This window comes from Ictalurus punctatus, chromosome 13 (assembly GCF_001660625.3).
Source record: "Ictalurus punctatus breed USDA103 chromosome 13, Coco_2.0, whole genome shotgun sequence".
Taxonomy (NCBI): Eukaryota; Metazoa; Chordata; class Actinopteri; order Siluriformes; family Ictaluridae; genus Ictalurus; species Ictalurus punctatus.
Window position 1 is genome coordinate 27,117,501 of NC_030428.2, and position 25,067 is coordinate 27,142,567.

The window sequence follows — 25,067 nt, forward strand, 5'->3', positions numbered from 1 at the left end:
GCGGTACTGACGGGTTATTAACGGTACTGAGGGCTTGTTAGCAGTACTGAGGGGTTATTAACGGTACTGAGGGGTTATTAACGGTACTGAGGGCTTGTTAGCGGTACTGAGGGGTTGTGAACGGTACTGAGGGGTTGTGAACGGTACTGACGGGTTGTGAACGGTACTGAGGGGTTATTAACGGTACTGAGGGCTTGTTAACGGTACTGAGGGGTTGTTAGCGGTACTGAGGGGTTGTTAACGGTACTGAGGGGTTGTGAACGGTACTGAGGGCTTGTTAACGGTACTGAGGGGTTATTAACGGTACTGAGGGGTTATTAATGGTACTGAGGGCTTGTTAGCGGTACTGAGGGGTTGTTAACGGTACTGAGGGGTTGTTAGCAGTACTGAGGGGTTGTTAGCGGTAGTGACGGGTTGTGAACGGTACTGAGGGGTTATTAACGGTACTGACGGGTTATTAGCGGTACTGACGGGTTGTTAGCGGTACTGAGGGGTTATTAACGGTACTGACTGGTTGTTAGCGGTACTGACTGGTTGTTAGCGGTACTGAGGGGTTGTTAGCGGTACTGAGGGGTTGTTAACGGTACTGACGGGTTGTTAACGGTACTGAGGGGTTGTTAACGGTACTGAGGGGTTGTTAACGGTACTGACGGGTTGTTAGCGGTACTGACGGGTTATTAACGGTACTGACGGGTTATTAACGGTACTGACGGGTTGTTAGCGGTACTGACGGGTTGTTAGCGGTACTGACGGGTTGTTAGCGGTACTGCCGGGTTGTTAGCGGTACTGACGGGTTGTTAGCGGTACTGACGGGTTGTTAGCGGTACTGCCGGGTTGTTAGCGGTACTGACGGGTTGTTAGCGGTACTGCCGGGTTGTTAGCGGTACTGAGGGGTTGTTAGCGGTACTGCCGGGTTGTTAACACAGAACTTGGTTTAATCATTAAATAATCCACAGTGTAAGATGAATACATAGACACTCAGTATGGTTTATTCCTTTGTTTACGTTTTAAATCTTTCTGTAGTGAGAGAGTCACAGACAGTTGGAAAACGTCTCCCAAATCAGAGAGCAGGAAGAAAACGAATTATTCTGGATCTCCAGTCACAGGCTGTGCCTCGTTTCCCAAACTGTAAGTGAAGCACCTTGCGTGTGTGTGTGCGCGCGTGTGTGTGTGCGCGCGTGTGTGTGCGCGCGTGTGTGTGCGCGCGTGTGTGTGCGCGCGTGTGTGTGCGCGTGTGTGTGCGCGTGTGTGTGCGCGTGTGTGTGTGTGCGCGCGTGTGTGTGCGCGCGTGTGTCTGATTACCTTTTTTTCTGTCTTTCTCTCTCTGTCTGTCTGTTTGTCCCTCTTTCCTGACCTGCCTGTCTATTTATTCAGCATATTTAGTGGAATTCATAATTATTGGCACCCTGTCTGTCTGTGTGTAATATTAGACACATTGCTGCTGCAGACTTCAGTCCATTAAACTAAAACAAAGACTCTGTTTATCTACGCTGAATAATCTAAGCTGTGTGCGGAGGAGAACACATCCTACTGTACTAATAACACACACACACACACACACACACACACACACACACACACATACACTTCTGCGGCTATAACTAACACCTTGAATGATCATACGTGAGTGTGTTCCACATTGTGTAAGACGTACGGCTCAGAAACTCAAGAGTTTCTTGTGCATTCTTCACTGTGTGTGTGTGTGTGTGTGTGTGTGTGTGTGTGTGTGTGTGTGTGTGTGTGTGTGTGTGAGTAACAGGAGTCCAGGTGGAGGAACAGGAGCTGAAGGCTTTAGTGAGAGCTCCTCTGAGAGCGAGGATGATGAAGAGCAGACTGAAAGACGAGGGGAGAGCCACACTGACGTTCCCTCTGAGTACTGGCACATTCAGAAACTAGTCAAGTACCTAAAGGTATATATGCGTGCACACACACACACACACACACATACACACTACCCCAGTAAAGTAACACACCCATGAAACGGTTTGAGAAACGTGATTTGATTGCACGTATTGACATATTGAAGTCAGGAAGGGAGTATTGAAGATACTCTAGTTACACAACAAGTTCGTATGTCACTTGCTGTTTGTCTGTTGTGGGCGTGGTCTGTCTGGTTCTCAGTGTACTGTCCGGTTGGTTGGAAGAATTCACTCTAGTCCATCTGTCTGTCTAGATCCGTCACTATCCCATTCTCAGAAAATGTCACCGTTTCTAAAATCACAACCCATCGCCTTTCTCTTTCTCGTGTAAACTCGGGGCAATAGATCCAATAAAGCGACCAGAGAACGACCCGGCCTGATGTGATGCTAAACTGAAATCCGGTAAAAGCGCTGGAAACACAATACCATAAACACAACTACAATGAAGTGAAGGGAGTCCATGGCATTTCTTTAAAAAAAAACAAAAACAACCCTTAAAATTTCAAACAAGGCATCTGCTAAAAAAAAACACAGGGAACAAAGACGGAGGATTTAGCGTGGCATGCAGGCAAAGGGCAAAGCACTAACACCAACAAGACCTCACAAAGAAACGGAGAAACCCACGGGAACTATATATACACACAGCCTAATTACAAACAAGACTCGGGTGAAGCTAACAAGACACAGGTGCAAAGTATTACAGAGAGTCTCAGAGAGAGCCGGAGCACGGCGGAGCAGCCATGTTTCATTACACCGCGCAGTGTCTGACGTGCTGAGAATCGGGATTTACGTCCATGCCGAGGTGCTGAGAATGACCTCGACATGCCTGCTTTTTAAGACCAGCGTGTACTGTATAGTGTGTACAGATATACAGTAAAAAAAACAAAACAAAATCGCTCAGTACTCTTCTGTACTGTCTCTACCCACATCACTGCTCCTGGTTTTTTAACGTACTTTACACCACAGCGTCTTTGAGTGCTCCGTTCTGATCGGGCCGTAATTTTCCACGACAGCACTTAATGGTGACCATTTATTTATCTCTAATTTTTTCATAGGAAGTCATACAAAACTACGATTTTCTCGTGTAAATGGAAAAAGGAGGCTTTAACTTTGACATCATAAAAAAAAAGGCATGTCACATGACCAGGAAGTGCTGTTCACACTTCCTTTTCTGCAGTCACGTGGCACGGTGAAGGTCATCATCAGAGGGCTGTCAAGATGTGATTCATTTTTCAATATTTAGGCCAAACTACTTAAAGGAAAAAAAACAACAAAAAAACACGATCTGAGAGGTTAAGATTTATTTAATTATTTTGTCATTTAAAGAAGTCGATATATTTTGGGTATTGTCTGACATGGTAAAATGTCATTGTTGCCATACGGCAACAACACGTGAAACTGGAACTGTGGTACGTGCGTCCGTGAATTGAAACAGGACTTCACGACAAAAAAAACAAACACTCGGCTTCTCTAATAGTATATGTCCTTTTTTCCGCTTTCAAAATAAGGAAAATTGTCGTCGTTTTGCAGCCGCACCTCTTTTCTAAATGGTAGGAAGAATTAAGAATTCGAGAGAAGGAATGGAAAAGATATTTCACGCAAAACGTGTTTTGGATGTAATTTTTGTATGTATTTTAAGCAAATAAATCCATCTACATACTTTTTACAACTGGAATTTCTTTCTAGAAGATATAACTTTTACATGCTTAGTAGATAGCAAAAAAACAAACTGCAACTTATAGTTGTGTTATTACATATTATTATATATTTTGTGTTATATTTGACTACATGATACTTTCCCCCATTGTACTTTGTTGCCATTCGGTAACAATTTACCAGCTACACAATTTCATATTTATTATAGTGTGTGTGTGTGTGTGTGTGTATATATATTAGGGCTGCACAATTAATCGGATATCGATCGCGAATACGATTTTGACTGCACACGATTAAATGGACATGATCGACGGCGATATTATTCGTTTAAAGTGCGTCCTCCGCTTATAGAAAACTCCGCTGCAGATCAAATCAAGCGCTTCCTAAATTTGCAGCCAATCACATAGAGCAGCGTAGGGATGACGTCGTTCTGTAATGCCAAAACCCGGAAAAGTTTGTTTGCATTTTAGCGCTCGAGCCGCCAGTTTCTCTGCGAGCTCCAGCGCTTTGCGCGAGGAGAAATCACGACACTAGCACGATGCTAAATGGCACTACGGAGGTTGTCGGGGACATTAAACGTCATCACGCAAACGGGGAAAAACTTTGCAGATAAACTCAGGGCTCTACAGTGCGACCATTTCACTCGCGTTTGTGACTGTAAATAAATATTTATTCGCACCGGTGTGAATGACCTGTTCGGAGTTGTATAATACAACCGGGTTAAAAACTCGAAAATGCATCCACACCACGCAACAGTTACTTTCACACTGCTTTTCACACTCCTCAGTCAACCGAACAAGTGTGGAAATACTGCAGAGAAGCCATTATGATGGAGAGTAACTCTGTACATCATCTGCTCCAACTTTCCAATCTCACAACCGCCATCTTTTTTTGATCACGCAAAAATGACCTGAACTTTCACCTGCTCGTGTAGACACAGCGGCGTCGGGCGGAGTAAATTAATAATAATGCTGATGCTACAAGGTGGGGTTAATCGAAACTTCTTTATGATTGGTGAGGAATTATTTAATAATCAAGATTAGCAACTGTTCAGAAGGAGTACGCTGCTGCTCTCCTTCACGCTCTTCACTTACTCTAATACATAGCATAGTCACGTCGTTTAAACTTAAGGTTGCCAGATATCACCAGAAAAGTCATCTCCAGTTTCCATGTTTTGATAAATCCCCCTAAAAAAAATAGGGATGCACCGAAATGAAAATTCTTGGCGGAATATAATGAAAAACTTCGCCGAAGGCCGAACACGGTTTTTCCATTTATTTTGCCATTTTTTTCACCATTGCGTAAATTAAATAGTCAAAATGTGCTTTTTACTATTTTGTCTTGCTTTTCAAAGAAAAAAATCAATTACAAAAACTACAATTTCAAAATACTTATTTAACACTGAACATTTTTTTTCATCCCAGCAGGCACAGGCTACCGACATCTTTAAATAAATAAATGAGTGAAATAAAAATATTTTGATGTGCTCATCTTTGAGCCCCTTGAATAGCCGATGTTAGGCCTATAACTGACTGCTGAAAGAATGGAACACTCTGAAGCCTACAATAAAAACGTGCATTAAAAAGTGCATTGACGAGTGCAAGAAATGGTTCTATTGGGTTCTCTAGAGTTGATTTATTGGGGATATACACCGCTCGCGTCCCTGTACACCTCGCCAAGTATTAGAGTAGAGATAGTATAGTTAGATACGTTGTCAATGTTCTGTTCCTTGATAGATTTAGTTAGTTTAAACTATAGATTAGTTCATTCAGTCCCCCCTGGTGTTTCCGCTCCCAGTCCATAGTACTAGTTCACGTTTCTTGTTTTGACCCTGTTTTCTGTGACTGCGACCTTGATTCACTTTGCCTGTCTTGACAACGTTTTTTGTTGGATTTGTCTGCCTGCCCTTAAATAAATACGTCTTTACCTGCTTCCGTACTCTACTCCCTTACGTCTCGCGACGTGACGGAATACTCCGGAACAGAAACAAAACAAACGCACGTGTCCACAGTAAACATCCGAAGAGCACATGGCTCGTGCACGTAGCTCGTGCATGCGCGTGCCCCCTCATCGAGGTCGTGACATTATCGTGTCTCACTCTGGTTGCTAGGCTATTTGGTCGCGTCATCAAACACGTCACTGTTCGGTCAAATTTATTCGGCCGAACACCGAAAATGCTTTTTTTTTGCTATTTTCGGCTGAATAATTTCAGTTTCCGAACATTCGGTGCATCCCTACTGAAAAACACAATATTATCAGTACACATGGCAACACTGTACTGGGGGAGCCCATCTAAAACTGATAAACAAACAAACTAATAAAATGTAAAGACAGAAAATGTGCTTAGTTATAAATAAATCATTTAATATAAAAAAAAATAGATATTATAATAATTTCATAAAATATAAATAAAATGAGAAATGAAATAATGTTTAATTACTATGGGCTGCATTTAATATCAATTTGACATTAAGCTTAGTTCGCTATTTCTGTAGAAGGCTATTAGCCTTTTTCCTCATATGGATCATGTTTGTGTTAGTCTACTTTTAATTAGAACTATTGTTTAAGATATTTAAAAATAAATATTATATGTTTGTTTATTTATCAATTAACCAAAACTATTTCTCGTTGCTATTATTTTAGCTCAGTTAACAGTGACCATGAGCAGAGAGCTTACATTTAACTGTTTATGACCTCCTGATTAAAGCTTAAACAAAAAAATGATCGGTATCTGGATCGGTATCGGCTGTAAAAATCCTGATCGGAGCGTCAGTAATGAACACCGTTAAACTAAAGCGCTTTGCGTCTGACGGGTAAATGCACTCACCCAATCACATCCTATATGAGATTATTCAGATATCTACACAATACACACAGAGCGGTTCGAGAACTGACTCCAGCCCAGAACCAGGACCGTGGAAAACGTCTAATATTGTAGCTTTAAATATATTTAAGAGGAGCCGACTTCAAACACTGAACATTGAAGTTCATTGTATTTGTTTACAAGGTGGAACAGTTTAACGTTTTTTTTTTGTTTTTTTGTTTGTTTTTTTGCATACAGTCTGTAAAATGAACTGAAAATATGAAATGTAGTTGATCAGAAGGTCAATTAATGTGTCATGGCTCACACTATGTTCCTAAATTCTGTCATAATTGTCCAGGTCAAGTTTTCTCATGCCCACTTGTGTGTTATATTGTGGCACATTAATGATACCATCTCTAAAAATGAATAAATAAATAAATATATATTAAAAAAAGCTCCTAAATTTTTGTAATAAGGTGCACAAGTGCTCCTAAAAGAAATTCTCTTGCGTCTGTCCTCCTGTAAACACTCTTATTGCCTTTCCTGCATTCGCCCGAATTGTTTTCATTTGGTAGCATATTGTCATATCTGACGCGTATTTTCATTTGGTTGATGGCGTTTTTATTTGTACTCATCCTTTATTTTATTTACAATTTTATTTATTTTTATTTTATTTATTTATTTGTTTATTTTGCTTCTACGAGATGATGCACTTTAAGGTTCAGTGTAATTTGAAGCAAAGATTTGTGCATGAGCAGGAACGTAGCACAACACGGAGGTGAACGCAGCGGTCTGTTTATTTCAACGTGAAAGTGCAATAAAAATACGTTCTCCCTAAAACCAGTGAATAATCACGATAAATAATCGAGATCTCGATATTGATCCGAATAATCAGGATGATCATTTTGGCCATAATCGTGCTAATTATAATATATTTAGCGTTGACTACATGATACTTTCCACCATTGTACTTTGTTGCCATACGGCAACAATTTACCAGCTGCACATTTTTCACATTCTTTCAAATATATTTTCATTACTTGAACTAATTCAAGCAATAAATATCCATAAAAAACTTTTTTTTTTTAAAAATGTAAATATAATAATTCACGCCGAAGAGGGTTAATACGTCATCGTTTTTATAGTAACAGCTCATTTAAAGGGACGCTCCACGAAAACAGATTTTAAGAAATCGTTCCGTTTTCTGTAAGGAGAAAAGTGTTTATATAATATTTATGGAAGGAGTCTCCAGTGTCGGCTCTTCGTGACAGTCAGAGGTAAAGCTGTAACTTGAGGTTTTCCGACAATTTCAGGACCGAGGCGTTTCCAGCCATGGGACGGTCTACAACATTAAGATAAATATGATCATATAGACCAAATCGTTTGGCAACGTGTATACATCCCGGTGTCTTTGAACGTTGAAATCCACAAACCGTGCTTGACTCGGTTTTGTTTTGTGTCCACCGTGTAAACTTCTCTACGAGCTCAGATGATGAGTGTGAGGAATGTCGTATATCTAACCGGCAGCGCGTGTGTGTGTGTCCGATCTCTCGTCCGCATCACGTCTGTTCACGCCAGGCCGAAGATACCCTTTCTCCAAGCGCACGATGTCACGCCAGGCTTTTCTACATATCAGACCTCATCAAATAAACCCTGAGGTTGTTTTCGCAGGAGTTTGGGCCAAACTGAAATGGACGAGTGTCAGACACGGGAAGAATTTATGGACGTAGAATCTCCGAATTGTTTCCTAGCCTGCTATAATGGCCAGATAAAGCCATGGTGTAGATAAAGCGAAGCAGAGGTGTTGTTTTAAGCACCATACGAACATCCAGTGTGTGCGTGTGTGTGTGTGTGTGTTTGAAGTCGGTGATCTTTAACAGGATCATCTCCAGTACAACGAGCACTGAATCATCGGAAAGAAAACAGCCAGGCAGAGTTTAGTTTAGTCGTGGATATTTTTAGCCGAGCAGAACCTCCGCGTAATGAATGTAAATGACCCAAAATGTGCCATTTATCATGTGGGTTTAATGAGCGCTGTGGTTAGTCTCAGATAAGCATATGCAAAGGCTTATTTGGGTAAAACTGTGGAGTCTGATCCGTTTAAAATGACGCGCCGGTTACACTGCAGTGTTTATAAAGCGGCCTATCTGTCTGGAAGTCCGAGAGTTCTTTATTTATGACGTTCATCCAGTAGCGTAATTATAACGTCCTCGCCATCAGAAGCCGAAACACAACTTCGCCAAGCTAAACGTCGTTTATTTTTCTCGTTCCCTCTCTCTCTCTCTCTCTCTCTCTCTCTTCTTTTTAAGGAGATTACACGCTCCGTGGAGTGTTACATAAATCATCTGTTCTGCGTGTTTAGTATTTAGTAGAAGCGACCGTTCACGTGTAAAGAAGCTCGTTCGTTTCACCGGCCGCATGGTGTTCACGCCGATATTTTCACCGCACTGTATTAGCCTTGAATTTTTCGAAAAATCCCGCAGAAACATAACGCACCACACAACGTGCGTTTGTCGTACCGGTGGCTCACAGGGCAAGGTTTTAAATGTTAACCCACACGTTCACACGCAGCTCCAGAACCACACGTGTGTACATACAGTGGAGGAAACCGCAGTGTATTTGTTTTGTTAGTTCCAGCTCGACTGCCTCATTAGCTCGGATCGGAGATTAGATGGCAACCAAACAGCGTTTCATACAGAAATGTTTCTCACACTTCTACCGCTGCCAGAAATCTCCCCCCACGGTCCTCGTTAATCGCCTCTAAAGCCGCTAATCATCCGCGGCCTAAATGCTCATGTGACGTAAAAGAATGCGGGATTTCTGCCAGGGTGATTAGAGATTTTTATTGGTGACCCACTTAAACTGACAGCTCGGTGCAGTCGGCGTGTTTGCTCAGGAAACGAAGCTTTAATTAGCACGTATCTCGTTGCAGCGAAGACGCACGGCTCGGTTTCGCTTCCCGTGAAGCAGAAAGGGGAACAGTTTTGCGTCTGCGGATATCTCAGTCTGAGATTGTTGCAAAGTAAAGTACAGAAGTTAGGATTACGATTGAAATCTTCAGCTTGTGAGGGTGAAAAATGACAGCGCTGAAGATTAATGAGGGATTCTGCCAGGCTCTGAGTTTACCTGTGAGCTCTGTCATGCATTTTAACCCCCTCTACTGGTCAGACCGAGTACTGCAGGATGCAGTGGCTCTCTCTCTCCCCTTTGAACTTTTACACATTTTGTAGTTATTTCTTTTAGTCCTGGAGCTGAAATGGGGTTATATGTGATGAATCAACACAAAATACTCCATGAGGGTCAGGGGAAATGTATAGAATTTGCAGAATTATTTACACATAAAAAGTTGGCATCAACCCACAGTGCCAAAAGGTATTTCAGACGACCGAGCCGTATATATATATATATTTAAAAAAAAAAAAATTAATTAAAGATAAAATACAAATGAAGTTTTCAGTGAGGCTTCTGTAGCAGATCCTCTGTTATTTCCAAACGCATGCGTTCATGTCATTTGTTTTGAGAGGATTTTTGCGAAGATGTTGAGGCAATTTTGACAAGACGCTGTAGAGGTGATTTAGAGACGAGTTCAAAGCGGTTTACAGGTGAGATGATTCTGAAGCCTGTTTTAAACGGTTTTAGTTTTCAGGTGATATTAAGACCATCGAGACCGTTTTTGTGATGTCGAGAAGAAGTTGAGACGGTTAAGATTTAGGAGACGGTTGGAAAGATTTTGAGGCAATTTTGACAAGAGTTTGAAGGGCGTTTGAGATGATTTTGGTTTCGAGGTGGTTTTGAGGTCATCCTGAGCACAGTGAGAATATTTTGAGGTGATTTTGAGACGAGCTTGTAGTCTCACTAGATTTTGAGGTGATTTCGACACCTTTGAGATGGGTTTGAGGTGATTTTGAGACTGTTTTGTGATGAGTTTGAGTCAAATCTGAAACTAGGATGAGGCAAATTTGGCATGATTTTGAGAATTTGAGGTGATTCTGAGCCTATTGAGAAGATCGTGGGGTGATTTTTGTGGCAATTGTGGGAAAGTTTTGAGGTGAATATTTAACGTGGCTGTTGAGAGTATTTTGATTTTGAGATGGCTTTGGGGTCATTCTCAGCATATTTGAAAATATTTTGAGACTGTTGAGAAGATTGTGAGGTGATTTTGAGACTGTTGAGATGATATTGATTGTAGTCTCACTAGATTTTGAGGTAATTTTGAGAACCTTGAGCCGAGTTTGAGGTGATTTTGACAATCTTGAGACAAGTTTGAGGTGATTTTGAGACCTTTGAGGTGATTTTGAGATGTTTGAGGTGAGTTTGAGGGGATTTGACAACCTTGAGGTGAGTTTGAGACATTTGAGATGATTTTGACAATCTTGAGACGAGTTTGAGGTGATTTTGAGATGTTTGAGGTGAGTTTGAGGGGATTTGACAACCTTGAGGTGAGTTTGAGACATTTGAGATGATTTTGAGAATCTTGAGACGAGTTTGAGGTGATTTTGAGACCTTTGAAGTGAGTTTGAGGTGATTTTGAGATGTTTGAGGTGAATTGACAACCTTGAGGTGAGTTTGAAGTGATTTTGGGACATTTGAGGTGATTTTGAGAATCTTGAGATGAGTTTGAGGTGATTTTGAGAATCTTGAGATGAGTTTGAGGTGATTTTGAGACCTTTGAAGTGGTTTTGAGATGTTTGAGGTGATTTGACAACCTTGAGGTGAGTTTGAGGTGGTTTTGAGACCTCTGAGGTGATTTTGAAAACCTTGAGATGAGTTTGAGGTGGTTTTGAGACCTCTGAGGTGGTTTTGAGACTGTTTTGTGATGATTTTGAGTCCATTTTGAAACTATGTTGAAGTGATTTTGGTAAGAGTTTGAAATGCGTTTGAGATTTTTTGGATTCTGAGTTTATTGAGGACATTGTGCTGTGTTTTTGTGGCAATCGGGAGACAATTTTGAGCTTATTTCAGGCTGTTGAGATTATATGGAAACTATAATGTAGTTTCACTAGATTTTGAGATTATTCTGAGAACTTTGAGGAGACTTTGCATGTCAGTCACTTATCCGGACCTCTGTAGGTAAGGAATTTTGTGTAACTTGACCCCTATATTAATTCTGGTATAAACAGTTCCAATCACAAGTCACATAATTAGTTGAATGGAGTGTTTAATCAGCCTGTGTGTGATTAAATTGCCATATGATCTCAATATAAATACACCTGTGTTTATAATCTGCTCATAAAGAGGGGATTAGGCAGAGAAATAATCGAGCACATTATGTGAAAAGTAGAGCTTTAGAGTAAAGTCTTCCTGGCACACTGACTGACTGAGATGTGTTTGAGTGGCTATTGGAACACCAATAGTTAAACTTTTTTCTGTACGAGTGTGTGTGTGAGAGAGAGAGAGAGAGAGAGAGAGAGAGAGAGAGAGATGCTAGTAAAACCACATGGATGCTGCTGATTTAGATCAGGTTAATGTCTTCCATTAAATGTGATACCTCTCTCGATTTCTCTATCTGTCTCTGGTTCTGTCTCTCTGGTTCTCTCTCTCTCTCTCTCTCTCTCTCTCTCTCTCTCTCTCTCTCTTTCTTTCTTTCTTTCTTTCTCTCTCTGTTTATACATGAGTCTTTATCTCACACAGGAGAGTTGGAAGCTGTATAATTGAGAATAAATAATATGAGCTCTTCTCTAAATCACCTTCATGAGGTAGCTGTAATGTGAGTGCTCTGCCACCGTGAGCTCGCTTTAAATGCCAAGAGCAGCTTTCTCTTGTTTCTTTTTCTCCTTTCGACTCTTTAACTCTGTCTGTCATGTTCCTTTTGCCTTTCTTTTTTCTCCTTTACCCTCTGACTGCTTCAGTCTTTGTCTGTTTCAGTCACAATTACAGAATAAAGATGGATGGAATAGTCATCAGTCTGATTGATCTCCCTCTTTATACACACCCTGGCTGATCCCCCCTTCGCTCTCTCTCTGTTCTGAGACCATGTTGGCAATTTTGAGGCCATGTTCATGATTTTGAGACCATATTGGTGATTTTGAGAAGAATTTGAGGCCACATTTATGATTGAGACCATGTTGATGATTTAGAAAACTGTTGAGACCATGTTGAGGATTTTGAGAAGGATTTGAGGCCATGCTGATGATTTTGAGACCATGTAGATGATTTTGAGAAGAAATTTGAGGCCATGTTGATTTTGAAAAATGTTGAGACCATGTTGATGATTTTGAGAGGATTTTGAGACTATGTTGATGATTTTGAGACCATGTTGAGGATTTTGAGAAGAATTTGAGGACATGTTGATGACTTTGAGAAGATTCTGAGACCATGTTGTTGATTTTGAAAAGGATTTGAGGCCATGTTGATGATTTTGAGAGGATTTTGAGACTATGTTGATGATTTTGAGAAGAATTTGAGACCATGTTGTTGATTTTGAGAAGAATTTGAGACCATGTTGTTGATTTTGAGAAGAATTTGAGACCATGTTGATGATTTTGAGAAGATTCTGAGACCATGTTGATGACTTTGAAAAGGATTTGAGACCATGTTGATGATTTTGAGACCATGTTGTTGATTTTGAGAAGAATTTCAGACCATGTTGTTGATTTTGAGAAGAATTTGAGACCATGTTGATGATTTTGAGAAGATTCTGAGACCATGTTGTTGATTTTGAGAAGAATTTGAGATCATGCTGATGGTTTTGAGAAGATTTTGACGCCATGTTGACGATTTTGAGAAGATGAGGCCATGTTGATGATTTCGAGAACATTTTGAGATGATGTTGAGACAACTTTGATGCGATTCTAAGACAAATTTTGAAAGTTTGAGCCAATTGTGAGAAAATTTGGAGGCAGTTCGTCCTCTAGTGCCTCTTTTACAAATATCAAATATCTTACTGCACAACCCTTAACACGCTTTCTCTCTTGTCCTTTCTCTTTATTTCTTTCCGTCTCTCCTCAGAGGCTTCACCAGCAAATAGCCTTTAAAATGAATGGCACTTGACATAAATACTTCAAACTGAGCTTTTTAATGCCTAGAAGATAAGACTGACAGTTCTGGACTGAAAGAGTGTATTGAGACCAGCTTAACACATCTGTGTGTGTTTTTCCTTATGAGAAGTGTAGTAAAGCACACTGCACATGCTGTGAGGTAGCTTTAGGAAGACAGTCATGTTCACAGGTTTGTGTGTGTGTGTGTGTGTGAGACAGAGACGGGCTGTGGATCACATCTCTGAAACATGTGTGTTTGGGAGCGCAGTAGTGTCCGAGTCTCGCGATATAAAAGAACTTCAGATGTTGTTCTAGTTTTAAAGAATGTCCACAGCTCTTTGAGACCAAAGCAGGCAAAAACGAAAGCATATGATCCCTCGCTTTTTCCCTCTTTTCTCCAAGCCGGCGGTATCGGCTGTAAACCGAGCGCTGTTTTTACAAGTTTGCAATGCGAACCCGCCGAATGCTTTGAAGAAGGGGAGAATGGCACAGCGGATTCACTGCTGCTACTGGTTCACATTTAGTCCAGGATCGTAATATGGGCAACACATGTGCCCTGTCTCTCTCTCTCTCTGTCTGTCTGTCTGTCTCACTGTCTCTCTCCGTCTCTCTGTATCTCATACATACATATCAGTTTAGTCTTTGTATAAATATATCATCAGAATCCGAATAAACATATTATATTAGTGTCCATATAGAAACATGGAGACGAGAGAATAGAAACCAAGCAAATATTGGCTTTAAGAAGTTTTATCTTAAAGAAGTCAATAAAAAAACACAGAAGGCAAACAGGGCTGTGTGTGCGAGAGTGTGTGTGTGTGTGTTTGGGTGTGTTACTCACTGTCCCTCAGGTTGTGGCAGGCAGATGCGTACTAAAGCGCAGCTCTCCTTCATGTCCCCTAACAGAATGGGCAGTGTGTCGGTGTTGGTCAGAAGGGAGAACTGAGGGTGTGTGACTTGAAATTTTAAAAATATATATTTCACACAAGTGTTTGAAAGTGTTACCTTCACTTAGAAAGAGCAGCTCCGTCTCCACTGTATTGCTGTTGACCTTTTGTACAAAAAATTCACAAAAAATACTCTGCTCTCACGGACATCAAACAATCGCAAAGGCAACACAGGTTTATAAAAAAAAAAAAATTGTTGTATATAGGTGTGCTACAATTATTGGCATCCATTTGAATTCATGAGACAAAAATATATTTGAAGTGTATTCCAACTGATATTTGACATTTTTTTAGTGCACCTGGGCGACTAGGAACAGGAAATTGTTCAACTATGACTTCCTGTTTCACAGGGGTATAAATATGAGGTAACACACAGGACAAATTCCCTTAGTCATTCATAACAATGGGTAAGAGCGAGGAATATAGCTGTGATGTGCAGCAAAAGGTTGTTGAGCGTCACACAATGGGGCGTGGCTATAAGAAAATAGCACAAGCATTGAAAACGCCCGTTTCCACCATCAGGGCAATAATTAAGAAGTTCCAGTCCACTGGAAATGTCATGAATCGACCTGGAATTGGGCGTGTGTCTGTATCGTCTCAACGCACTGTGAAGAGGACGGTTCGAGTGGATAAAACATCTCCAAGGATCACAGCTGGAGAACTGCAGAAGTTAGTCGTGTCTCGGGGTCAGAAAGTCTCCAGAACTAGAATCTATAGTCACCGACATCACCACAAGCTGTTTGGAAGGGTTTAAAGAAATAAGCCTCTACTCTCATCCAAAAACAAACTCGAGCATCTTCAGTGTGCAGACACTACTGGAACTTCAAATGGGATCGGGTTCTACGGTCAGATGAAACCAGAATAGAGCTTTTTGGTAATAAACACAGAGGTGGTTTTGGAGCACACAGAGAGGTAGCCGTATGGAAAAGTTCCTCATGCCCACGGTTAAATATGGAGGAGGATCTTTAATGTTTTGGGCTGTTTTTCTGACAGAGGACCTGGACATTTTGTTAGGATACATGGCATCATGGACTCTATCAAATATCAACAGATATTAAATGAAAACCTGACTGCCTCTGCCAGAAAGCTTCAAATGGGCCGTGGTCGGATCTTCCAGCAGGACGATGATCCAAAACAACAAAATCAACACAAAAATGGTTTACTGACCACAAAATCAAGGTCCTGCCCTGACCATCCCAGTCCCCTGACCTGAACCCCATAGAAAACCTGTGGGGTGAACTGAAGAGGAGAGTCCACCAGCGTGGACCTGAAATGTGAAGGATCTGGAGAGATTCTGTACGGAGGAACGCTCTCAGATCCATCCATCCATCTTCTACCGCTTACTCCTTTTCAGGGTCAGGGGGAAACCTGGAGCCTATCCCAGACAGCATCGGGCACAAGGCGGGGTACACCCTGGACAGGGTGCCAGTCGGTCTCAGATCCATCACCATGTATTCTCCAACCCCACCAGGCATTGGGGCGGTTTGTCGGGGTCTGAGAGGCAGCTAAAGTTGGGGATGATTTTGTTCATTTGGGTGAAGAATTCAGTTGGAATGTGGTTGTATTTAGTGAATTCAGAGAGGAAGTGCAGCTCTGTCTCTATTTTATTGAGTGTGCACTGTTGGCACAGTGGCGTCTCTCGGGGCAGCAGGGCCGTCTGTGTCGGCTGTCTCCGTGGCCAAGCCGTGCTCGCTGTACTTCATCAGTGTGTTTCTCAGTGTTGGATCAGTCACCGTGCTCAGATAATCTGCCACGCTGTACTGTCTGTTTAGGGCCAAATAACTCTGCATTTTACTCTGGAGTTTAGTTTGGGCTTCCCTCCTGTAGTGTGGATCTTCCATGCTCTGCTTTATCTGTCTATCATTAGAGTAGAGAGAGAGAGAGAGATTGGTGACTCAGCAGTGGATTAGAGGAGTGCAGGGTTACATTTCAAAGCTCCACTAATGTTGCTGATGTTCCTGGAGCTTAGTAAACACTTGTGCTGGACCTACTGCATCCAGCTTGGGCCTGACTGAGAGCTGCTCGTGTGAAATGTGCAGATGTTCCAGCTCTGCACATCTGTCCACTTTCCTCCTGCACCAGACACCCGGCTAAAGTGAGAGTCAGAGACACTGTCTCAGGCCCCAGAAAACCCCGGCTGTGGGTTTATTACAGCGAATGTTCATGATTTTCAGTCACCACATGTTCATTACACACACACACACACACACACACACACGTCCTCATACACACCCAAACACAGGCATGCGTGAGCTCGTGTGTGAGGGCGTCTGTGTGTGTGTGAGGGCGTTTGTCCTTTCATACACACCCTTTTAGTCTTTTTCTGTATTATTTTCTTTCTTTCTCTTAAATTATTTAATGTTTATTACTTCTGTTTTATGTGTGTGTGTGTGTGTGTGTGTACAGGGAGGTAATCAGACAGCCACAGTGATTGCTCTGTGTTCGATGCGAGACTGTAACCTGGCTCAGGAGGCGTGTCAGCTGGCCATCAGAGACGTGGGGGGGCTGGAGGTCCTCATCAACCTGCTGGACACAGACGAGCTGAAGTCTAAAGTGAGTTTTTACATGACAAAAACGTATCCTAGCGTTTAGTTGTAACGATCACTCGTTACGCCCAGTGTCCTCTTTCTTACGTCTCAGATCGGTTCTCTGAAGATCCTGAAGGAAATCAGTCGCAGCTCCCCGATCCGACGAGCCATCGCTGATTTAGGGGGACTGCAGACCATGGTGTCCATCCTGGACTCTCCTGATAAAGAGCTGAAGAGCTTGGCAGCCGAGACCATCGCCAACGTGGCCATGTTCAGGCGAGCGCGCAGGACCGTGCGGCAGTACGGCGGCATCCGGAGACTCGTGAGTTGTAACCCAGTAGGGCTACGACGAGGGGTGCACAAATAAACATCTCTCTATCGCACTCACTCAAACACACACACACAAAATACAATGGTATAGACTTCACCCACTCGTTCCTGCACACACTCACACGCTCGGCACCCCCGCCTACATCAAAGCCCAGGCTCTTCAGGTAAAAACAGATCGGATGTCAGGCCGCCCCTCCGCTTGGCACATTGTTTATTGACAGAGTGGCGCGCGCTGTGATTACAAGCCCACAGCCCGCACTAATCTGTATATTTACACTGGTTCAGACTCGGACGTAGCCGAGGACCTAGCGTTTCCATCACACACGCTGGCTCAGCCTGAAGGATCAGACCACCTCTGAAGTGCACATGTGTAATGCTCTATTAGCGTGTTGCCTTAATTACATCACTGCAGAGAACTCTAATGTTTGATATGACAGCGTCTGAAAATCCATTTCCGTCATAGAACATGTGACTCAATCCCCACTGGTCAAAAATACACCCGAGTAGTCTTCCTCCCAATAACAATGGCAGATGCACCAATCAACCCTGCTGAAAAACAACAGTAGAAACCATCAACGCATTTGTAATGGTTTTAAATGGTTCTAATGGAAACTTTAATGGTCACTGTGGGTCTCTGTTGATAATTTGTTGCCTTCTATTGGTGGCATGTTATGTCTAGTGGATACCATTAAGGACCAGCAGTGGTATTGGTTTTAATGGTTAGCTGATGGTTTGTAATGGTTTTTGTAGTGGAAACCATTAGAATGTCTGTGATGGTTTCTGTTGTTGTTTTTTTTTTGTTTGTTTGTTTGTTTTTTTCCCAGCAGGGAACATATGAATCTGAAATGTTTGATAGGTGTCTAGGTGTGTTGAAGACTCGTATGTCTATATGTCGATTGATCCTAAGTAAATACGTGTACGGTGCGTGTATTTGTCGTGTAAGAATTCGATATTGCATATTTATTGCTGTACCGTGAGCAGCCATGTTGATTTGACATCACTTCCTGAACTCAGAGTTGAGGAGTCCGACCTGACTCCCTGAGTCGAAGGGATGCTTTCTTTGGTTTTTTTCCTAGTCGAAGGTTGAAGTTACAAGTTTTAGTCGAATTCACTACAGCTCTGACGGGGCTCCTGAAGCCCCGCCCCCTTCTCTAATCTCACAATAGTAATGATTCAGCTGGTGCTCTCTCGGTTTGAGAAGTTCGACCGCAAAAACGTTGCCCGTGTGTACGCATTTAACATGATCTCTGTAATATTTCACAAAAGTGTATTATATCATCGCAAAATTGATATTAATATCTCCAAATACTTTTTTTTCCTTTTATGTTTTTTTTTTTGTTTTTTTTTTAACATTTACAGTAACTATAAAATAAATGTTTCTTTTTTTTTTCCCTTCATAATTTATTAGCAGCTATGAACTAGCTAGCAAAAACATTAGTCATTAGGTCACTGTGCTAACAGTCTATGCCGAGTGCAATTATAATGGAATTTAGCGTAGAAACTTCATTCCGATTTAACAACACGTCCGAGGAAAATGTTAATATCCCGGATGATTTTGATTTCTACTGGACGTTTATACACCTTCACACTCGATCAGTATAAAGCACATAACGGCTCCAGTTACTAGCTAACGGTAATTGTACTAATAGCACATCTTATAGCCACGTGTTTTGTCCGTCCACGCAGTGTAAATACCCTATGTAGGGCACCGCTGTGCACATGGACCTCAGTGGGCAGACGGTACATATTTTTTTAATTATACATGCTTTCTCCATGCTTGTGTGCTGGCTAGCAGATTTTCAGGAAAACTGGCTATTATAAACTATAAACCACAAACCAGAAATCAGTATGTGAGCAATCAGTGCAGCTCAAAGCCCACTGTCCACTTCAGCTTTCATTTAACCCCTTCATTCAAATTCCCCTCAGCCTTCGTCTCTCATCTTTTCATGTCTCTGTCACAGATTCCATGTTAGCGCTGCTTACGGATTTTTACCCCGAACATAAAAACCCAAGAGGATATGATTTTATAATCAGAGGAGGAGGAGGAAGAATTGTAGGAACAAAATGCCCAGCCAGATTTAGATGGTTGCACGGTACAATTTTGTCTTCCAAGTATGTAAATTGAATCCTGGCTCACTTCTTACTGGCATACGAACATTTTAAAGCGCTGCCAATGGTGGCCAGAATAGTAAGCTTTTCCTGTGTAATCTCATTAGAACAAAAGTACACATAATGCACTACAGTCATGCTGGTCCCCCCCCACCCACCCCCCCACCCCCTCACCCACCGTTCGTTGCGAAGCCCCATCACCGCTAATGTCCAGCATTTCAGCAGTTTCCACCAGACTTGTTTATGACTTAACTTTTATGAGTCTGAGTCGTCACAAGTTGTTGCATTCTGAGTCCACGCCGAGTCCCTAACTCTGGAGTCCCTGTGCATTCCTGTGTCTTAAATTATACCTGTGGAAGAGGATAAAGAGTGGTAGTATTTAGAAGTGTGGATCTAACCTCGTCGGTTTAAGAAGCCTTGATTTAGTATTCAAAGTGTTTGTCTACATTTTATGGGGAGGTCAGAGAAAGAAATCCGAGAAAGATTAACTTTGTGATGGTTCTTTTGGAAAAGAAAAGGCTTAGCAGTAACTGGTGTTGTAATGCATGTCATTTGAGTTACCTGAGCAACTGGGCAGTGAATAAGAAGTACAAGTTGAGTTAAGAGTCATATGCTTTGAAGGCTGATTTGAATTGTGAGTCATAAGGTTTGAAGTCTGAATCGAGGCGGGGACCAGTGGCTTTGAAGCCTGACTCGAGTTGTTAACCAGTGAGTCGAGTCGGGAATCAGTGGTTTTGAAGCCTGAGTCGAGCTGTTAACCAGTGAGTCGAGTCGGGGACCAGTGGTTTTGAAGCCTGAGTCGAGCTGTTAACCAGTGAGTCGAGTCGGGAATCAGTGGTTTTGAAGCCTGAGTCGAGCTGTTAACCAGTGAGTCGAGTCGGGAACCAGTGGTTTTGAAGCCTGAGTCGAGCTGTTAACCAGTGAGTCGAGTCGGGAATCAGTGGTTTTGAAGCCTGAGTCGAGCTGTTAACCAGTGAGTCGAGTCGGGAATCAGTGGTTTTGAAGCCTGAGTCGAGCTGTTAACCAGTGAGTCGAGTCGGGAACCAGTGGTTTTGAAGCCTGAGTCGAGCTGTTAACCAGTGAGTCGAGTCGGGAATCAGTGGTTTTGAAGCCTGAGTCAAGCTGGGAACCAGTGAGTCGAGTCGGGAACCAGTGGCTTTGAAGCCTGAGTCGAGCTGTTAACCAGTGAGTCGAGTCGGGAACCAGTGGCTTTGAAGCCTGAGTCAAGCTGGGAACCAGCGAGTTGAGTTGGGAATCAGTGGTTTTGAAGTCTGAGTCGAGTTGGGAATTAGTGGGTGTGAAGCCTGAGCCGAGCTGGGAATCAGTGGCTTTGAAGTCTGAGTCAAGTCCTGAGTCATGAGCTTTGAAGTCAGAGTTGAGTTGCCAGTCACAGGTTTCAAATTCAGGTTTTGTATTTAGAACAAGCCACAGGAGCAGCTGTGGCTCAGGTGGTAGAGCGGGTTGTCCACTAATCATAGGGTCATGCCGAAGCAATCTTGGGTAAGACACAGAACCCCAAGTTGCTCCCGATGGCAAGTTAGCGCCTTGCATGGCAGCTCTGCTACCATTGGTGTGTGTGTGTGAAACTGTGAAGGAAACACCGTGTAAAGCACTTTGGATAAAAGCGCTATATAAGTGCAGACCATTAGAAAAGAGGTCCCACAAAGTCACAATGCCTCATCTTCAAGTTTTCTCCCCAAATGCTCCAATGAAATATCTTGTACTTGAAATTTCCCAAAGCTCCTTATGTTTACTAATTGAGATGAGAAACACTCCACTCTTCGCTTTTTTTTTCTTTGCTTGCGCCTGATTTACGGCTTGGTTTTTGGGGTCATGAAAAAGTGTTTAAGGTCCCCTGGGATTCTCATACATGTGAAATCTCTGCTGGTGGTGAGTGTCCTGGTATAAAATGCTATGTTCAGCACTTGCGAGGACTGACTGTATGTGTGTGTGTCAGGTGGACCTGCTGGACTGCGTTCCTAACTCAACGACGCTGAGCGCGGAGCAGGAGAAGGATGTGGAGGTGGCACGCTGCGGTGCCCTGGCCCTGTGGAGCTGCAGTAAGAGCACCAGGAACAAGGAGGCCATCCGTAATGCCGGGGGGATCCCTCTGCTTGGCCGTCTGCTCAAATCCCCCCAGAAGAACATGCTCATCCCCGTGGTGGGCACGCTTCAGGAGTGCGCCTCTGAGGTCTAATTCTCACTGCTGCTCTGAGACATGACCTAAACTTAGTCCTGCTGCGATTCACTGCTAACACTCTACTCAAAATCTGCATCATCAGATCGACATAAGCATGTCATAAACATGTCTTGTTTACATCCAGTGATATTAGCATGTCATTATGATGCTTACATCACATGCTAATGTTTTAAGACAGATTTCCTAAAAACAGCCATTAAGGAATTTAACACCATGGTCACAAATAATACTTTTTTTTTTTTTTACGGTTTATTCTTCTACATCAGGACACTTCTAACTTCTTAGACTTCTTAGATTTCATAGTAGTTCAAGGTAGTAGTTACAAGTAATCGTACGCAAACGTTTGCATTTAGCTCTGTGCTAACTAGAGCACACAAAGAACTTAGCAGACGCCTGCCGGTCGAATCGGAAGCGAGTCATCTCTTTGAAATATCTTTTTTCATAAAGTAGATTACGATGGCCGTAGAACATAATATGGCACCGATTAGCGTGTGTGAGATAATGCCCTCGGAGATGTAACCGTAGCAACAACTATGAAACTGTACATGTATTATATATAGCTAAGAAGCCATCACGTAAACCAGTTTACATCCATTGATATGTAACCATAGCAACTGTTGTATAGCGATACATATAAGATATAATGCTAAGCAGCTATCATATAAGCCAGACAACACCCCTTGATATGTAACCATAGCAACAATTATATAATCGCATGTATATTGTGTAACGATAAGTAGCCATCATATAAGCCACTTGAGATGTAACCATAGCAACAATTATATAATCGCATGTATATTGTGTAACGATAAGTAGCATCATATAAGCCACTTGAGATGTAACCATAGCAACAATTATATAATCGCATGTATATTGTGTAACGATAAGTAGCATCATATAAGCCACTTGAGATGTAACCATAGCAACAAGTCCATAACCGTAAGTTTAACATATAATGTTAAATTGTCGTCATAGAAGCCCCTTGAGATGTATCCATAGCAACAGTTATATAGCTGTATGTATATCATATCATTTATAATCAGCCTGCTGACTTTTTATAGAACGAGTCTAGTGGCCGAACACGTGTGTGTGTGTGTGTGTGTGTGTGTGTGTGTGTATGTATGTGCTTTTCATGGCGGCTATTTAAACCAGGCAAACATCAGCAGAGCTGTATACAATGTTCTGACGTTCCTGGTATCGACGAGTAGAAGAACCATAACATGACATAACTGAAAGTCCTGTTAGAAACCCTTAAAAAGCTGTAATGCTAGCTGAGCTGCGAGAGCTGCATGGTGAAGAATGTTCTCTCGTTCTGTTTGGCAGAGGAGCTACAGGATTGCCATACAGAGCGAGGGAATGATCGAGGATTTGGTGAAGAACCTTAGCTGCGACAACCAGGAGCTTCAGATGCACTGCGCGAGTGCCATCTTCAAGGTAATCTCCGAGCCGCCGAGCGCTGTGACTGATGGCCTTTCAGCACCGCTAGAGTGCTTTTACAGCTGCTCACGGCCGCGTTCTCACTCCTCTGAAATGGAAAGGGTTTGAAATAAATAGCAGACACGTGTATCACATCAGCTTGGGGTTGATTTGAAGCTCGTGTGTGTGTGTAGTGTGCCGAGGACAAGCAGACGCGGGACCTGGTGCTGCAGTACGACGGCTTGCAGTCGCTGGTCACTTTGCTGAAACAAGCCGATAATAAGCAACTGCTCGCCGCTGCCACCGGGGCCATCTGGAAATGTTCCATCAGCATGGAGAACGTAGCCAAGTACGCCTACGTTTTACTGTTTATAATCCATAGATAGTTCTAGATATGTAACAAGACATTTATAAATGATGGAATAAGCTGCATGCGGTGACTTACCGTATATATGTGCCGGTGAATCACTGATACACAGATACAGAAAGGACATCTTTATTTTTGAAACGTTTTCTGCACATCGTTCAGTCCGAGTTTGTAATCGTTCGCACGGCGCGTCCATCAGATACGGGAAGCCGGAATGTCCACAGCGCTCCTGCGCCGTCGCATCACCGTCAAAACAAAGAAGAGCGCACGCACACTCTGTACAAACGAATGAAAAGACATTAAAGTAACCGCGAAGCGCCTTGAAACGCTGAAAAATTTCCGCTGAAACAGGAAGTCAGGGCGGGAGATATGGTGTAGCTCCTCCCCCTTTTTAAATAGCCAATAGCGTTTAGCTTACCTCACAGCCCGGGCTAAGCCGTACTTGACGGTTAGCACCGTGGATTTTTTTTTTTTTTTAAATGTCGGGGGCGGGACACTTCAGATTCTACAGCGCGTTTGAGCGGACAGGAAATCCGACGTGTAGGATGATGTCATCATCATCGTTGATCCGTATCAGTGGTCGAGAGGCTGTGAATTTTCAACGCGTATATATCTTCTAAATGTTCAAAACGGCGTATTCATACTAAAAGCCACACAACTTCCATTTTGATTTCATGGGGACTTTAAAATACAAGAAATCCAGCAGAGCAGAAGTGAGCGAATGAATCGATTAGCCGGTAATTAAGCATTTCATGTTGGCGTGAGCACAGATCGGTGTAGAGAACACGGTGAGGCGTGTGTTTAAACTCCTCGCGTGACTTTTCCCATGGTCCGATGGGATGAAGCGGAGAACTCCTCTCTTGTTGCAAACTTGTCGTTCTTTGCAATTTAGCATTGACGCTGTTGTAGATTCGGTCAGAGGTTCTCAAAGTTCGGTTCTGGGACGCCTAGGGATCCGTCAAGCGTAGCCAAGGGGTCCATGAGTCCATTTAGATCGATGGAAATCACAGTCCAAATGATCAAAGTTTTTCTATTAAAGGGGCCAAGCACCAAGGACGACTATGTGTTAATGTCGATGGAAAGTTTATTATTATTTGAAATATTATTTGACTAATTTAAAGAATGTTCATGAAATAAATCCATACCGAGATGGTCCTCAGAATTTGTTCCACAGTTAAAGGGGTCCTTGGCAACAAAAAGGTTTGAGAATCCAACGGATCACGTTATAAATGTAGAGGAACGTGCGCCATCTTTCAGTGGAATTGGAGTTTTTTTTATTTTTATTTTTTACTGTGTATAATTGATGTTCTCAATGAAATTGTTTAATTCTCGTTTACGAGTTGACGTAGGAGATAGTTTGGGCCCTTGGGTCGAACGAGTGATTGGCGGTGTTTCCTCGCCGTACGGAGCGCATGTACGTACTCGGGTACCCGCGAGAGCGAGCAGGACGCAGAGGATGTTCGGTCACACCTGTCGCGTCTTCACGAGACGTCTCGTCTGTTCGCATCGCTCAGCGCCGAGAACATCCAGGGATCGTCGTTCCAACCGACCGCCAACATTTTGATCATTTACGATGACCGTCCGCCAGAGGAACGCGTTCACTCGTATCGCGCCCACACCGTTAACGAAGGAGTAGGTAAAGGTGAGGTGAAGCGAAGCGTAGTGACGAGTTAGTCGGGGGAAGTATTTCCCCCTCCCGGGCGCGAGCGGACGGACGGACGGACGAACGACCGTACGAGGTTGTGGAGGACGTCGGCCTCCGTCCCGTTTCCCTCATCAAGCGCGATGACGATCCTGGAGGCTTTCCTGCTGTAA

At 42.7% G+C, this 25,067-nt stretch overlaps 1 protein-coding gene across 5 annotated transcripts in view; it reads left to right on the forward strand.

Annotated features, from left to right (window-relative positions):
- The window catches only part of odad2 (outer dynein arm docking complex subunit 2), an 80,882-nt gene that overhangs the window by 29,276 nt on the left and 26,539 nt on the right, over positions 1 to 25,067 (forward strand). For 4 of the 5 annotated variants that reach the window (XM_017482649.3, XM_047159442.2, XM_047159440.2 and 1 more), the window contains exons 9-15: positions 1,024 to 1,128; positions 1,760 to 1,910; positions 16,709 to 16,855; positions 16,943 to 17,152; positions 21,227 to 21,460; positions 22,793 to 22,903; positions 23,080 to 23,234. In XM_017482649.3, coding sequence (XP_017338138.1) covers positions 1,024 to 1,128; positions 1,760 to 1,910; positions 16,709 to 16,855; positions 16,943 to 17,152; positions 21,227 to 21,460; positions 22,793 to 22,903; positions 23,080 to 23,234 — 1,113 coding nt within the window. The remainder of the gene's footprint in view (positions 1 to 1,023; positions 1,129 to 1,759; positions 1,911 to 16,708; positions 16,856 to 16,942; positions 17,153 to 21,226; positions 21,461 to 22,792; positions 22,904 to 23,079; positions 23,235 to 25,067) is intronic. The other variant, XM_047159441.2, reaches the window with a different exon arrangement.